Source organism: Diplotaxodon limnothrissa, linkage group LG5, assembly GCF_057381915.1.
Source record: "Diplotaxodon limnothrissa isolate DT_005_m linkage group LG5, D_limnothrissa_male_GT1.1, whole genome shotgun sequence".
Lineage (NCBI taxonomy): Eukaryota > Metazoa > Chordata > Actinopteri > Cichliformes > Cichlidae > Diplotaxodon > Diplotaxodon limnothrissa.
Window position 1 is genome coordinate 21,518,100 of NC_140600.1, and position 17,146 is coordinate 21,535,245.

Genomic DNA, 17,146 nt, shown 5'->3' on the forward strand with positions numbered 1-17,146 from the left:
TCATAGTTTCTATCCTGAAAAATAAAAACTCAAGTAAAGTACATATATCTAAAAATTCTACTTGAGTACAGTAACAAAGTAGTACTCTGTTACTTCCCACCTCTGATCTTAAGGTAAACTCAAACTGTTCAGTATCTGCGCTTTGCCTGTTAGGAGTATTTCGAGATGTAAAGAAATGATCGCTCAGCCTTTGGTAAGTAAAGCTTATAAACATCAAACATCACTAAATGTTTTGGATCAAATTTTCTGCATCAACAGTGCATCGCTGAGACGAATGTAAATCACAAAGCAGATGAAAAGAGAACGATTTTCCACAAACTGGCAACTAAGTATGAGCAACTAATGTTTAAATAGTAGATCACGTTTTTAAGTGAAACTTTATAGAGAAAATGTAGCAACAGCGGTGACGTGTAACCATGACACCATCCTCCTCCTCCTCTGTGGCCCTCCCTGTTCACTTTACTTTGTCGTTGATAAAGGGGTCTTGTGACACACTGCCCCCCCCCCCCCCCCCCCCCTACTATACAAACACTTAGGAAAAATAGTCCAAGCTGTCAAGCAACCGCGTGAGCGCGCACTTTAACATTGGAGAGCGCGCTCCGGAGTCGCTCGCTTCCGCGGGCGCACAGAGGATCCCGAGAGCGCAGCAGCATCACTTGAGTCCGACTCACAGGTGCTCCTCTGCCGCTGCTCTGCTCTTGAACTGGCACCTGCCGTTATATTTGCTCGGAAACTAAAAGTTCAGAGTCGATTGCTGGGAGAGAATTTTCTCAAACACACAGGGATTACCGCGGTTTACAGCTACATCAAGGTAAGAAAAAATAATTCTGCTTGTTTAGTGCGTGTGATTAGAAGAAAAACCAGTGTGAAGCTAAAATAAAAAATAAAAATGATTTTAGTGGAGTCAATAAAACTGAGAGGGAGCAGAACATACCAGTGGCTGACAAATTAAAGGAAAACTGAAAGTCTTGGTAAGGTGTTGGGTCATGAGAACTGCTGCGGTGCACGTTAGCATTGATTGGTAGAGGAAGCATGGACACCATATTAACCAAAACACCAAAAGATGTGTTTTGGATAATATGGTGTCCATGCTTCCTCTACCAACACTGGCTTACAAATCTGTCCAGAGTCACCCATATCGGTTCATTTGTATTGAGATGCGGTGACTGTAAGGTCACATGGGTCAAATCATTTTCTTACTCATCAAACCAGTCAGTGAGCCCTGGTGCCCTGTGGATGAGGGGCATTTTCCTCCTGGAGGAGTGTGTAATCATTTAAACGTTGGTACAGAGGGATACAAGTAGACAAAAACAATTTGCATCCACAGCAAAACAGACTCTGTTTAAGGGTCTTTTATTTTCCTCTAATTTGCCACCTACATGGATGTCCATATGTGGTTTGTGCCTCTAGCTCAGCAGCAGGTCGTTTAAGCTTTAAGGATTTAGTCATTCAAGTAAAAAAAGAAATGTATTTCTTTTTGGCTTTAGTGACAAAGACGTGATCGAAGAGATCGACCAGACGAGTGACGGGAAGATACTGAAAAAGTGTGGATACAGTATGTGTGTATAGGTGAAGTCAATATAGGCTTTAAGTTCCCATTTCCATGGTCTGATGGGTTATTGGCTGGTTGAATGGAAAAGGAAAAGGAGGCAATTCAGGGACAGAGCTCTGTTTGCACCTCAATTATTTAATTTAAGTTTCAAAATTCAGCAGGCATGCATATATAATTACAGCATCCAGCCTGGAGAGGATACTTTAGCTACGTATGGTTGTTTGAGTCAACATAATAGTGGTGATAAATAAAAAGAAATGGACTGGTTAAAACATGCAGATATTGTCCATGAATGTAAAATAGGCTCAGTTTAAATAGCCACAGTAATGATGTGCAAGATTTTTTTTTTTTAAAAAAGGACTCCTGCAGCACAGCGTCATTCCGTAGCTCGTAAAGTAAAACATTAACTCGATCAGACGCTGTCTCACAGGATGTGCGGTATGGACGTGGACCTGGACGACGGCGGTTCTGCCGAGGAGGAGAAAGAGGAAGATTTCTGGATCGGAGAGGGCGTGAAGATGCTTCCCCCGCCTGTGGCTCACAGCGGGGGCAGCGCTTGGGGCAGCCGTAGGGGAAGGTGTGGCTGCGTGGCCTGCGGGGCGGCTCTCATCCTCTGGAACCTGTGCGTGGTCTTAGCCAGCGCTCTGCTCCTGGCTGTGGTCTTCTCTGTGGTGCTCCTGCCTGCAGGGCTGCTGCTGTATGCTGGTTTCCTCTGCCACTCCAGGGTAAGCTGTAAAAATCTGTAGCAGAGAGTGCCATTTATCACCACATGTTAGATTGCAAAGTCTTATCTGAGTTAGTCATGCCTGCGGATGAAATTTCAGAGAATACTTAGCAAAAGTTGATAGAGACACAGGGCCAAAGGGTTAAAACTATAACGTTGGACACAGGATGCTGTTTAGTGGTGTTGGGAATCACAATGGGCCCCATCGGGCAGCACTTTAACAATGCAAGATAATGGAAATTTAGATAGCCAAGTTATGCACTGAATTTTTTATTTTTACACTCCTTCAACACAGATTATGTCCCCCAACAGTCCTTTTATACTGTAAGAGTTTCCTCTCTCTCTCTATCTTGCCAAGTAGACTGAGGGAACCATCTGTCACACTGCAAACACGCACACACATGCACACACACACTAAACGAACTGGAACAACTGCTTCTGTATAACTTGTACACTGTCCTGATTTACCGGACACAGACGCAGGCACAGTAAACAGTCTGCTTTCTGTAACTGTATGTTTGGAAGAGTTCATTCATTTTCAAGGGGACTTGTTATGCTCATTTCCAGCTCCATGTTTCTATTCTCGGGCTCTATCAGACCTTGCATAATCCTTGTTTATCTGGTACAGGACATTAGGGCAGTCCCTCAGTCTATCCTCTGTCTAAAACAAGCTGTTTTAGCTCAATTTCTCCATCCTCTAAGCTGACTTTCTTCTGACCGGTCTACCTCATGAACAAAAGGTTTGCACAGAACTGGTAGCCTTAGATGACATCACACAGAGCCAAGAGTAGAAAAAAAACCCAAGCTTCTGTTTCACAGGGATCAGTTGTTCATACGCTGACGTCTCTATTGGCCATGTTTAATCTGAGTGTCCACAGCACTAACGGTACATATATGACAGACAATAAGGAGAGCCGTTATTTTAACATGTTTATAATTTTGAAGAAACATGCTTACGTGCAGAGATGCAATTACAATATTTTCTGTAGCAAGTAGAATTTAGCAACTAAAGAGGTATTTCCCTTGAGAGACCTTTGAGTCAAAACAGACACCTGATAATTAATCTACAGTGGATTTATTAAGTCATGGCTCCAGATAAATGGTGACGTTGCTCCATTTCTATTAGCTGAATTGATAAGCTGCTGTTTATTAAGTGACAACATTAGTGTTGCGTTTGTTACTTACATCATATCGCCAAACGTATTCCCTCATCTGCCTTCACACGCGTATGAACTTGAATGACATCCAATTCTTAATCCATAAGGTTTAATTTGATGTTGTGCCTTTGCAACTCTAATAGCATCAAACTTTTCCCGGTATGCCTTCCACAGGTTTAGGAGTGTTCATGGGAATTTTTGATTTTTCTTCCAGAAGTACATTTGTGATGTCGGACACAGTTGTTGGAAGAGAAGGCCTGGCTCACAGAGGTGTTCTGTTAGGCTGAGGTCAGGACTCTGTGCAGGCTAGTCAAGTTCTTCCACACTAAACTCGCTCATCCATGTCTTTCTGCACTGGTGCTCAGTCATGTTGGAACAGGAACTGGATATGAAATTGTACAAAATGTCTTGGATTGCTGAAGCTTTAACAGTTCCTGTTGCTGGAACTAAGGGGCCGACCCCAACTCCTAAAAAACAACCCCACACCATAATCCTTCCTCCACCAAACTTTACATTTGGCACAATACTCTCAGACAAGTACTGTTCCCCTTGGAACCAACAAACTCAGACTGACAGATGAAGAAATGTGATTTGTCACTCCAGAGGACACGTCTCTACTGCTCTAGAGTCCAGTGGAGGTGTGCTTTAAACCACTGCGTCTGATGCAGCTGCTCGGCCATGGAAACCCATTTAATGAAGTTCTCTACACACTTTTCTTGAGCTGATCTGAAGGCCACATGAAGTTTGTAGGTCTCGGCACACTATGCACCTCAGCATCCGCTGACCATGCTCTGTGATTTTACATGACCTACCACTTCATGGCTGAGTTGCCGTCATTCCCAATCGCTTCCACTTTGTTATAGCAACACTAACAGCTGACTATAGAGTATTTAGTAGTGTGGAAACTTTACAGCTGGACTTGTTGCACAGGCGGCGTCTTATCACAGCACCACGCTGGAAGTCACTGAGCTCCTGAGACCGACCCATTCTTTCACAAATGTTTGTAGAAGCAGACTGCATGCCTAGGCGCTTGATTTTACACACATGTGACCATGAAAGTGATTGTAACACCTAAATTTAATGATTTGGATGGATGAGTGAATACTTTTGGCAATATAGTGTATGTCTGGTGCCTCCACGTTTATAACGCAGGCACAAGAGGCTAGTACTTATCTAAGTGTACAAATGTATTTGGTTAAAAATACATATTTTGTTTGTATTTATGAAGTGAAAAGAAGACAAAAACAGACCCTGCAAAACAAATGTTTCAGGCACACATTTACTTGTAAAGGCTTAGTGCTCCATTAGTGCTCAGGGCTTTAATTTACTTCCTGGCATTTGCAAGGCAGGTGAAGAATTACTAGGAGTTATCAGAGACTCCGACTCTTCAAACCCTGCAGTAACATCTGACAAGCACTTCTGAAGTAAAACTGACAGAGGAGCTGGAAATGACTACTACAAAGCAGCATAGAAACTTCTTTGAAGGCAGGCACAGAAGTCATGCCAACACTTTGAAAAGCAAGAAATGGACGTCTGATGGACGAAAAGATAAACATGAGGGACTGACACAGGCCTCGTGGTGCACCTTTCCATTGGGGAGGGTTGATGCGCACGCAGGGTTAGCATAGGAGAGTCAGCAGAAGAAAAATTGTAACCTGTAAAGCACCTAAAGAAACACAAACAAGTCTGAGTCATTTCAGAGTTAAAACTGAGGTTTTTAGGTTATGAAGAAAAAAACAGGAGATGCAGCTTTTGGAGCATCTTGTTCAAACAGGCGAGTAAATATTCTGCTTCGAGGTTATGCTGCACCAACACAAACAAGCCTTTTTGAGAGAAATATCACAAAATTCATCCTGCAGCCAATCAAGGAAGAAAAACCTAAGTGTAAAGAGGGTTACTTCTCCGAAAGGATGATGATCCAAAATGGAACAATGCACGACTTCATGAAACATCAGCTAAAGTGTTGAGAGTGGCCCTGGACTTCCATGGACCTGACCATCATTGAAAATCTCCAGTGAGATAAAAAGTGATCTGCAAGAGGAGTGGGTGAAAATCCCTGCACAGAGAGCCTCTGTTACCTGGCTGTAATATTTGGCACAGTCTATTATTTTGTCCTATTTCTTTTTAATTAAATAAAACAATTAAGCTAAAATAAGTGTTTGAATCTGTTGCTGCAGGGTTGTATGTACTTCTTTTCATTAAACAACCAACAAGATATCTGCTCAGGGCTGCCCAAATATTTGCATACAAGTCTAAGAGTCAGTTCACAAATCATTTGAGAGAAGGAATCTGCTCTGCCACTGAGTCTTCTTTAACTTCTCTGGAAGTTTAGGCAAGTAAGCCCATGCCATTTGTAAACAATAGGAGGATTATCTGTCATTAAGGTTGGCTCTGGAACCTGGAGAAGGCAAACAGTCAGCCTTCAGGCCAAGTCTTCTTGGCAGCATTTTCTACATGTGTACCTCACACCTTCCCCTCAGAGGTGTTCAGACATATTCTCTGGGTTTGCACAGCAAAACAAACACGGTAACTTGAGTTTGAATGTTGGAGTTTGTCAGCATTTCTGACAGGTGCGGCTCTTCTTGTGTGAGATACACGAAATGCAGTTAAATCAGTAAAGAGCAGTGGACCTGGGCATCGTACCAAGTCAGGCAGGAGAGAGCTACAGTTCGGTCCTTAGCTTACCCGATAGGTCATAAAATCAAAGCCCGGCTGAAGACCCTGGTTGTCTCAGTTAGGAGTGATTTGTGCACAGCCATGTAGGGCACTGCACATGAATTAAAAACATGCAACAAGGGGACACAGAACGAGAATATAATCACGATTAGGCCAGAGTGAATGTCAGAACAGGCCAAGCAATTACAGACAATGTCAGTCAGACTTCTTCCTTTTGTGGCAGCAGAGCACGAAGCGAGGGAAGACAAGACAGTCTGATTTGGTGCCAGCACCAGCTGTGCACAGACACACTGTCAGCACGACAAGGAAGGAAATGTACTCAGTGAAAGCATCACTTTACACTTCGCGGAGGGGTGTGTGCGCTTGCAGGTGTGTATTAAACACCGCTGTTGCTACGGTGCATTTAGAAAAAACAACTTTTAGCTTAGAATCAGAATCACTTGTGCAAAAGAAATAGAAACAATAGTAAAATGAGAGTGACTCTTTACATTTAATATGCCTTAACATGCGATTTAGTCATGAAAGTGTCTCCGCTTGCATTTTTCTAACAGATTTGTGTGAGACAAGTATGTGATGTACACTCACTGGACACTTTATTTCAGCTTGCTAATACTGGGTTGGACCCCCTTTTGCCTGAATAATAATAATAATCGTTGATGATTGCTTCTTGGGGGTATCAATTCAACAAGGTGCTGGAAATGTTCCTCAGATATTTTGCTCCATGTCAACATGATAGCATCACACAGTTGCTGCAGAGTTGTTGGCTGTATAACCATGATGTTAATCTCCCCACCACATCACAGAGGTGCCCTGTGCTTCTTTGCAAAACCTCTCAAGCTCCAATCAGGCTGGATGGGTGTGAATTTCAGATCTCTTGACTAAAGTTCAGTTGAGTTCAAACCTAGGCTGTGGCTGAGCCACTCCTTTGTTATCTTGGCCGTGTGCTTAGGATCGTTGTCCTGTTGGAAGATACATTTTTGCCCCATCCAAGGTCCAGAGCTCTCTGAAGCAGGTTATCATTAAGGATGTTCATCTTTCCATCCACCCTGACTAGTTTCCCACTTCGTGTACTCACACTGTACTCTTCCCCACACGCATGCCTTGATACAATCTTGTTTATAGGCCTACAGACCATTCCTTGAACTTCATGCCTTGGTTGGTGCTCTGACGCGCACTGTCAGCTATGGGACCTTATATAGGCAGGTGTGTGTCTTTCCAAATCATGTCCAATCACCTGACTTTACCTGTGAAAAGGCTGTGAATATTTATAAAAATGTACGTGTTATATTTTTATTTTTTCTTTGTAGTACATTTCCAAGAATTTTTCATTTTGTGTTTGTGTGTCAAAATGTGAGGTGAAAAATGAATTAAATCCGTTTTGAAAAAGGCTGTAACACAACAAAAATGTGGAACACATGAAGTGCTGTATGTTTTAAGAAGAAAAACAGTGACATTTACTTTCTTTTCAAATTGAAAAACCATTTAGTAAAAAGTGGTCATCAGATGTGTCTGAATTGTAAGCTCTTGTAACAATGTCACTGCGTCCTCACACAGGTGTGAGTTTCAGCTGCTAACTTTGCTGCTAGCTTTGTCTCTCTGCTTTTTGCAAGCTTCTGACTTTTACTATCTGACCACCTGCTGTCCTCCTCCTCCTCTCGCTTGCAGGTGACTGACAGCTCTGAGGTTTACTGACAGCACTGAGCACAATCTTATCTTGCAGAGAGAAAGAGCGAGGCAGGGAGAAACTCTGTCACGCCCCACTGCCCACACAGTCCCACTACTGCACCCTCAGCACACATCCAAACACGCCTCATATTTAATGAATACAAATCCTGCCTATTTGCTTTTTCACAGATGAGATGGAGCTTCTGCTGAAGCCAAAGTGCTCATCACATGTTTTGGAGCACCTCTGTCTCATCTACTCTCCCTCCTGTGTTTGTCCTTGCAGGTCCTTGATGCACCCTCTGCCATCTGCCATTATCTCGATGACAACAGTTGCTCTGCCCTCATCATCCTGGGCTTTGTGATGATGTCTCCGCTCGTGATTGTGGCGGCGGCAGTCTTCTGCGGGCTGCTCCGAAAGTTTCGACTCCTGCTTTTCATTCAGCCAATCAAGCGCGCCTGGTACAGAGGGAGGCTGCTGGACTGGGCGGGCAGCATCCACGCCTGGGTTTGATCACAACAGAGAAGGTGGTGCTGAGGGTCACAGTGATCGGAAAGATTGATTTGTGCAAGACGAACCTGAGGGTTACAGATGTTTTGCAAAAATAGAAACATCATTATAGTCGATAAGACAGTCATACAGCTAATACTTACTTTGTCAATGGTTGTAAAAATGTTTGACATTTTAGAAATATTCGAGTCCTCTTTTCTCCTGTTAGTTTTGGTGAGAAAATCAATATCACCCTCATGTCTGTGTGGTGATATTGAAGCTGCAAAGACCAGATAATTAACTTAGAACGGGATAAAGACTGAAAACTTCGATTCAGGGTGAAACCCAAAACACATACATTAATATAAACCACCTAAAAAGATATTCCAGAGCTTTAGAGGTGACAGTAGGAAGATTAAATTAGCCTTTCCAGCTAGATGTTGCTGGGATTTGTGCTTATCAAACAGCCATCTGCCTTCAGCCTCCTCTTTGAGAGTGCAGTCACCTCTCACTGATCTCTCAGACAGAATACAAAAGTGTAACTTCTAAAATGTCAAACTGTTCTTTCAAGACCAAGACCTGTGTTATTGTGTCACATATTTCTTTTTATTCATTTGGTTACTCGCGGCCCATTCTGGGTAATTTTGTGAATTGTTTTTTTTTGTTTTGTTTTTTTTGAAAATGACCCTAGATGAGGGTTTGTTGGGTTTGTGTGGCTTTTACACAGAAACAGACCAGTTTTCTTAGATATGTAGTGCCATCTTACAAGAATCTTAAAGCAAAACACATTACGGGCTCATTATTGAAGTAAACCAGATGCATATTAGAACAGACGAGAAAAAAAAACCATGCAAACTTCTTGGAGAGTGAAGGATACCTGCAGGGTATTCACGCAAGCTTTAACAGCTCCTTGTTGGTTTATTTTGAGGACACATCAAACACCAGTTTAACTATGATTTTGTACAAAAGCTCATATTGTTGTGATTTTGTATTGCCTGTTTGCGAACTACATGGATGTGTTTAAATGTGAGACCTTCTCAGAAGGTTGTATTTGTGGTTGCACTTGAGAACTCTCTAAATAAGAAAAACAGTTTTTCCAAGCATGCGATTAAAGCCCCGTCCACACAGGGAACAATTTGTTCGTTTCACTCCCGGCTTTGTCTCTGACAGTTGGTCACTAGCGGACATTCCAGGTTGCCTAGGTTACCCTCTAATGTACAGTGTTGTGCAAAAGTCTTGGCCCACCCTTCATTTCTTTATGTTTTGCTTCCAAAAAGCCAAACTTGATAGTAATTTTTAAAACATTTTCTTGAACATCAGTTTTGTTGTTGTTTTTTTGTTTTTTTCCCCACTCATTTTCAGTTGAAGCTATAAAAATGCCAAAGATATCAAAGTTTGAAGGCATTTTTGCACCAACAAGGTAATACCCAAAGTGCTATTAGCTAAAGATTTGGCATATCTAGAAAAAAGGAAAACTGCAGCAAAGACCTGACACAGGACCTGAGTGATGCATCTATCCCTTCAGTTGATCCATCTACTGTTCATTCAAGATAATTCATTCAAATCATCAGTATATAGAGAGGAGGTCAGGAGAGATGAACAACAGTGAGTGTCTGCAGCCATCTGCAAAACAGTGGAGGCGCTGTCATGGTTTGGGGATGCATTTCAGCAAGTGGTGTTGGAACCATCAGAAAAGCATCAGATTTTTCAGTGATCCCAAACACACCTCTAATTCAGTAAAAGCAAACCTGGCTAGAAAAGCACGCAATGAAACACACTGAAGCAGTGTGGGATCATCTTCACAGAGAACAGAAGGTAGCCAACATCCAAAGAAGAGCATTGAATGGCCTTTAAGAAGCCTGCAGAACTTTTCCTGAAGACTACTTAAAGAAATTACAAGAAAACAAGAAAGTTCAGTTCAAATAGAATTGTACAAGCTCCATACACTGCATTTCTATGTTTGCTTGCACATGTTTCGATAAATTATTGCACCCATTTGCAATTTTCTCAGCAAAATAAAAAGAAACAATGGGTGGCTTGAGACTTTTCCAAAGTTCTGTAGCTCATATCGTTGTCATGTGTCAATCAACGGCATTCCTGCCTTCTCATTTATAGGTGCTTCAATTGCTCACCTGCGATGGGGCTTTTAGGAGACCCTTAAAAACAAGGCGAATCTTGTGAAATGCATTATAACTAGAATTACTCTCTTGCGGTTTTTGCAGAATATGATGTTGTCATTATTTTGACGACATCTAATAGGATTTTTTCCTATTAGACATTTTTGTAAGTTATGGCCTAAAGTGTCACGAGGAACATCAAAGCTTTGATTATGAGGATCATCCTTGAGTCGAAGCGAGTTTTTGTGCCAAAAATATGAAGCAGTTCCTTCATGATGTTCACATGGAATCATAAACGCCCACCCAGTGGCATAAAAAACTTTCACAAAGACTTAAATTGACAGTAAAGTTTATTCCCAAGGAGTTTTACCCAATGTAGCATCATCAGCAGTCATACCTTGTGAATGTGGGGGCGATATGAAACATATTTCATTTTAATGCTTCTTTTAGATCACATTGTGCCATAAAAAAACACCCCTCTTCGTGAACACAACTAAAGTCGACAGCATGACAAAGTAATTGCCTTTCAGTGGGATCAGACTGTTAAAGAGGGATTTGAATCATCACATCAGGAGTTCATTGTGTTGCCTCTTTGCTTTCCGGTCCTTTAAATTCACCAGTGACACGCTGCAAACCCTTTTATCTGTGTCCTTGCTCCATAGCTAAGTGTTCAGACTTGTGGCTTTGCCTTTCAGAAGGAAGAAATAAATCATATTTAATGATGGGCATTGATTATTCATCCTCTGCCACTTGTATCATGCTAAATTATATGTATTTTTTAGCTTATTTATTTGTGTGTTTTGTTTGTGTTTATTAATCTGAATGTGCTCTGTTAATCCAGCGAGATAAAGAATGGATCGAAGTTAAGACCAGTGTTTTGGAGAACCGTGTAGGAAAAAGGCTGAAATAGTTTTTTTTAATGTCACAGGGTTGTATACCACATCTGAAGCAAATTACTGGGAAAATTGCAGCAGCTAATTGAGGTTTATTTATTTTTTTGTTCAAAGTGAACTTTGGTGTTATCAACAAAACAGCATGTTCTGACCTTCCATCAATAAAAAAAGAGGACATCTCTTTGTCGGCATGTCTCTTTTGTGTTGTGACCCGTTTTTGAAGGTTGGAAAGCTTTGAAGATAGGGTAGTAACATTTACTTCTCACTTTCTCTCAAGCTCACAAGCAGAGCACACACTTGGATACTAAGAGGACACTATCACACTCATTTCTGAGGAAAACAATATGATAAAGTCTGCGATAAAACTCTGTGCAGATCAACAGAGCAAATGAGCTAATTAAAGGAAAATGTTGCCTCTGATTATGTTTTCGTCCAGTCTGTTCTCATGATTTATGCTGCCCATTAATGCAGTTCAGCACTCTTCATATTGACAAATTAAAACTATCCTGCGGCCTGAAGTGCTGACATGCGTCTGCTTTCAGTAGGATGAATGTTTATCTTGCAATTTGCAAAAGCAATCTTCAGTATCTAAAGGATGTAATTTTGCTTGAGTTAGTCAAAATAAAATAGTCTGGGCTAAGTCTGGAATCTTAAAACGTGTTTAGCCATGCCGCATGGTTTTAGCGCAGTGTCGTCTCACTGCTGGTTTACTCAGTAATACATTTTCACCAAAAACAATAAAGGCAGACATTTGTAAAAGCACGGGTCCTTTTGAAAAGCTCACTGAATTCAAGTATGGCACTGTAACGGGATGCCACCATTGCAACAAGTCAGTTCACAAACTCTCTTCCCTCCTAGATATTCTTTACTCAATCAGTAAGTGTCATTATTGCAAAGTGGAGGCATTCAGGAAGCACAGCAACTTAGCCATATAATAGCAGACCACATAAAGTGACAGGCCATGTTCTCCGAGTACTTAGATGAATAGTGAATAGAAGTTGACAACCCTGTGGTGCGTTTTAAGCCTCCTCTGGCATTAACATCAACATGAAAATTGTGCACTGGGAGCTTTATGGGTTGCCTCAAATGGGTTTCCGTGGCTGAGCAGCTTCTAAATTTATTGAAGATCTGCTGTTTAATGACAATAAAAAGGATAATACTAAGAAGTAAACTTTGCAAGACAATGTGCACTAATATTACTGCAGAGCTCCTGAAGGTGTAATGTGTTGGTGACCCAGTAGTTTTCTCCAAATGCTGCAGGGGCTCATTTTCAGCCCACATTCACCTTTTTTTTTTCCAGTGGCACATTGTATTACCTAATGCTAGCTCAAAGGATGATCAATCACACACAAAAAATGCAATTATATAGACTAAAGAAGTAAAGAAAAGAAGTATTACATCTGTAGAAACAGCCATGATTCAATAATAGTCATAAAAAAAGAGTGAAGTGTTCCTAAATTAACATACTATACTAAAATTGGACATGAAAATTATTATTCAAACAAGTAAAAGCTGGACCATATCACCACTGAGGGTAAATGTGTGCTATAGTAAAATTTCGGAGATTTGTGACGCTTTCATGACAAACAGAAACAAAAAAAGTTAGTCATTAGAATTGGGAAAGAACTCTGTTTCAGTAAAATCGGCTCAAGGTCTAAAACATGTGAAAGGTTCTGAGTAGTCGCCCAGTGTGGGCAGTAAATCAAGCCGCAATCATCCAGTCCATAAATATAACTCTGAAGTGCTGTCACGGTCTGGAGGGCAGACCGTGGGGGATGTAGGAGAAAGGACCCAAAACGCAGACTTAATGGAATGAACAGTGGGTTTATTTACAGTGAGGTAATTGTACACCACACATTAAATCTCCAAAAGTGCTCCCTCGACTCCCGTGACGTGTCTTCTCCCAAGTGCTGGTATCCCGTGCTCTCTGCCCCTGTGCCTTCACACACCCCGTGTGTCTTGCAGTCCTGTGTTCCGCTGTCCTCCTGGGGAAAAACACAGACACAGCCGTTATGGCACCAACTCCGGCAGGCATACACTTTAACAACACTAGAAACACTGACATGGAGTCTAACTCAACGATCCTGATCAGAAGCAGGTGTGTGGTAAGCTAGGCGTGACCAGCAGCTGGCAGGGCCACACCCATCAGGCCTGCAGGTGGCTGTCCTTCATCCTCCAGCCTCACACACATACACACACCAGCATTGAACACAAGAACACAGTGCAGCAAACATACATCCAATACACTAATAACAATAAAGGTCCACACTGTTCACGAACCCCGAGTCCCCGGAACCGGGTCCGTGACAAGTGCAGGCCTTCAGCTTTAATTCAGTAGGATGAACAAAAAGATTGCATACAAATGTGAGGAACTAAAGCATTTTAACAATCCCGTCATTTCAGTATTTGGACAAATTAAATAGCTCAAAATAAAATGTTCACTTGGTTGAAAACCCATGGCTGGTAATGACAGCCTGAAGTCTTGAACTCATGGACTTCACCAAATGCAGGGTTTTCTACTTTTTAATGCTCTGTCAGGCCTTTACTGCAATTGCTGTTTGTGGCCATTTCTTTGTGAAGTTTATCCTTTAACAAGAGATCAGGTGACTGACTCAGCCATTCAAGAATATTCCACTTCTTTGCTTAAACTCCTGGGTTGTTTTGGCTGTATGTTTTTGGGTCATTGTCCATCTGTATTATGAAACACCGCCATATCAATTTGACTGCTTGTAGCTGGATTTGAGCAGACAGTATGTCTCTGAACACCTCAGAATTCATTCGCTGCTCCTGACCTGTGTCACATCTTCAATAAACACTAATGTCTCAGTTCCACTGGCAGCCATGCACGTCCAAGCCATCACACTCCCTCCGCCATGTTTTACAGATGGTGTGATATGCTTTGGATCACGAGATGTTCTACGTCTTCTCCTGTACTTTTTTCTGAACGTTTTTCCAGTACTGTGCTGGCTGTTTTAGATTTTTTTTTTCAGTCTTCTCTTTGTCGTACACTTGGATATTGATGCGCCTACCTCCTGGAGAGTGTTGTTCACATGGCTGGCTGTTGTGAAGGGATTTCATTTCACCATGGAAATGACTGTCTTTTAAAAATCTGAAACTTGTGCTGACTCCACACATGCCCAGTTCTATGGATCCATCTTGTTGTCTTTAAAGTTTATCACCTTCACATATTTGCCAGATGGTCATGGTTAACTTTTTTCCCATTTAGATTAACTAGGTGGATCATGTGAGCTTTAGTGTTCCCCTTTCGCATGCTCCACTTCCTCAGCGGAGCATGCTACAGGGAAAATTGACATCTACCATAAGTCAATCTGTTGCACAATTTTCTGCCATTTTCTGCTGTTAAGTGCTTGGCAATTAGAAAAGATGTCCAATATAGGGAGGAAATTGTGGGAGGGTGGAGCGGAGATTGAGCTCTGAAAGCCAGAAGCCATGACAGAAAGGGCTCTGGTTTACTGCTAATAATAAAACAAAACAAAACATAATAATCAAGCTATTATTATATATTTGAAATCCTGATATCTCCTCTAGACAATGCTTCATATCTGATTTTCATCATTGATTATTTTCCAAATGGAAATTTTGAAGGATTTGTTTTAATAATTTTGAAGGACATTTATTTTAATATGCAATGCTGAACTGAGGCTGTGAATATTTCCATGTGTTAAGAGGAGATAATGGCAATTTTGTTTGTGTGAAAATGTGTATTTTTCATTTCTTCTCTTATTTATTTATTTAGTTTCATTAGTACTGGTAGAGACAAAAATGCAGGGAAAGTGCCATTAAACAGAAAAACAGGGGATGCGCAGTGCATGATTCTATTGGTGTGCAAGACTTCACAGCTCCAAGTGTTACTGTACTAAATTTTACTCACCAAAGTGCTAATGTGAATGTCGTGGCAGGTCCAATAATCTTTTGACATGGCAAAGTTCCCGAATGAAACAAGGAGTTAGAAATGGTAGATTTTTATTGTTTAATCCTCTGTTTTTATGAAAAGGGACTTATGATGTGTGGAAGCAAAGTTTGACACCAGAGTTATGATAAGTTATCCACAATATGAACAAGAAATGTATTTATTTATTTAATGAAAACGGTAAATTCATGAAAATCCTAACTCCAAGAATCTGTATTCTTTACAGTAGAGCATTTTTATTGTTTTATTTCAAAGTATAATACTTCATCGTGACTTAGAAATCAAAAAAATATGATGCAACATTATTTAGCTTTTTAGTAATTGAGTTGGACCTTTAATGAATTCACAGATTCAGTTCACTTAGTTACATAAAAACACAACTGAACCTTGGTGAGGTGATAGAAGAAGTTAATTGTCTTGGTCCTGGGTTGTCGGTGCTCTGTTTTTGGACTTTCAAGTGTTTATATTTTTCCTCATAGTTCTGAGTATAGAGTTTAGTTCTTCTCTCAGTATTTCTTTTTCCACCTCTCGTGTCAGTTCCTCCCAGTGCCTACTTCATTCATGTGTCGACATTTCCCTGTTCAGTTCACTTCTCATTTACTGCTTTATTTTGATAGTTATTTGTTCTTTGTGCCTTGCTTCAACTTTTATGTCCCTTGTCTTGTTATCTTATTTTGTTCAGCTGTGTCTCGTTTTCCCCAGCTGTCTCACTCTCCTGATTGTTCTTCTGAGGGTATATATAGTGCTGTTATCCCCTTAGTCTTTGTCAGAGTCTGTTCTTGTGGTCAGTGTGGTACTTTGTGTATTCCAGCTGGCCCCCCTTCATGTCCCAGTAGTTTATAGTTTTTGGTTTTCCCGTTTGGATTATCTGCAATCAGCTTTTTCTTGTAATTAGTTTGCTTTCCACATCTGTTTTTTTTTGGCTTCATTCGCACTCCATTCAGTCTGCCTACAGATTGTGACATTAACAGCAAAGACTGTAAAGCTTTATCTTCTGGGTGTGATAAATGCATGTACAAAACCACAGGCCTGTGGTTACAGTAGTCCCTAGCATAGATAATATCTTTATTTCAGTAGTGCAAAGCATAGACCTTTTTAATGGTTGAGATCACTTGTTCAACACAATGTCACCTGCGATTTTAAAAGAAAGTAGACTTTTGTGATGAATATATCTGTTTAGATGACTTCTATTTTTAATCAGTCTGTTGGGAAGTTATTCAAAGAAGTCATAATGCCAAAATTGGTGTATGTAAAGGGGCGTCCACACAGGAAGCCTGTGGATGTTAGTTGTGCATCTCTTTGTCACTGATCACTAGGTAACCCTTTATGCATTTAATACCCCATTATATGTAAATTAACAATATGACACCGGTCATTCGCCTCAGATTTGAGAAAAGTTTAACTCAGCCTGACCGCTTAAGATCGTAGTGAATGTTTCACCCACTGTTGTAGTGTGATTGCGTGTGTGGACGCCACTTAAATGGTATGATGTTTAGTTATCTGGATTTGAAGAAACAAATTGTTTCTAAAGTGAGCATATTTGTTATAACAGCATGGCACATGAAGTTAATGTGTCTATTTTTGGTCTCAAACAGCTCAGACCTCGGAGTAATAAACATGCCACGTGGACTTTTTTCCACAGAGAAGTATTGTTTTACTTAATAGCCAATCGGAGGGCAGATGTCCCTTTTAAAGGTACTGATTGTCTGAGACAGTTGTTTACCTGGCTGTTTGTTTGCTGAATAGCAGACGCAATGCAAGAAGATAAAAAAAGGTAAGACCAGCATGTCCTCAGCTCCCTGTATCAGGCAGTCAGCTGCTCCCCGTCGTTCTTCTCAGACATAAATGGACAAACAACTAATCTGCTAAGCATTCTGGTTAATATTTGTACATTTACTAATCTTTGGGTCTCAAGTGTTTGATCTGAAGTGGCCCCATTTAACC

The 17,146-nt window shown here is 40.9% G+C and overlaps 1 protein-coding gene across 1 annotated transcript; it reads left to right on the forward strand.

The window, feature by feature from the left end:
* Window positions 1-1,983: 1,983 nt before the first annotated feature.
* Window positions 1,984-8,285, forward strand: tmem88bl (transmembrane protein 88b-like). The gene is made up of 2 exons (XM_085354197.1): window positions 1,984-2,277; window positions 8,058-8,285. Exons 1-2 carry the CDS (start codon window positions 1,984-1,986, stop codon window positions 8,283-8,285), a joined length of 522 nt encoding a protein of 173 aa, XP_085210323.1.
* The last annotated feature ends 8,861 nt before the right edge of the window (window positions 8,286-17,146 follow it).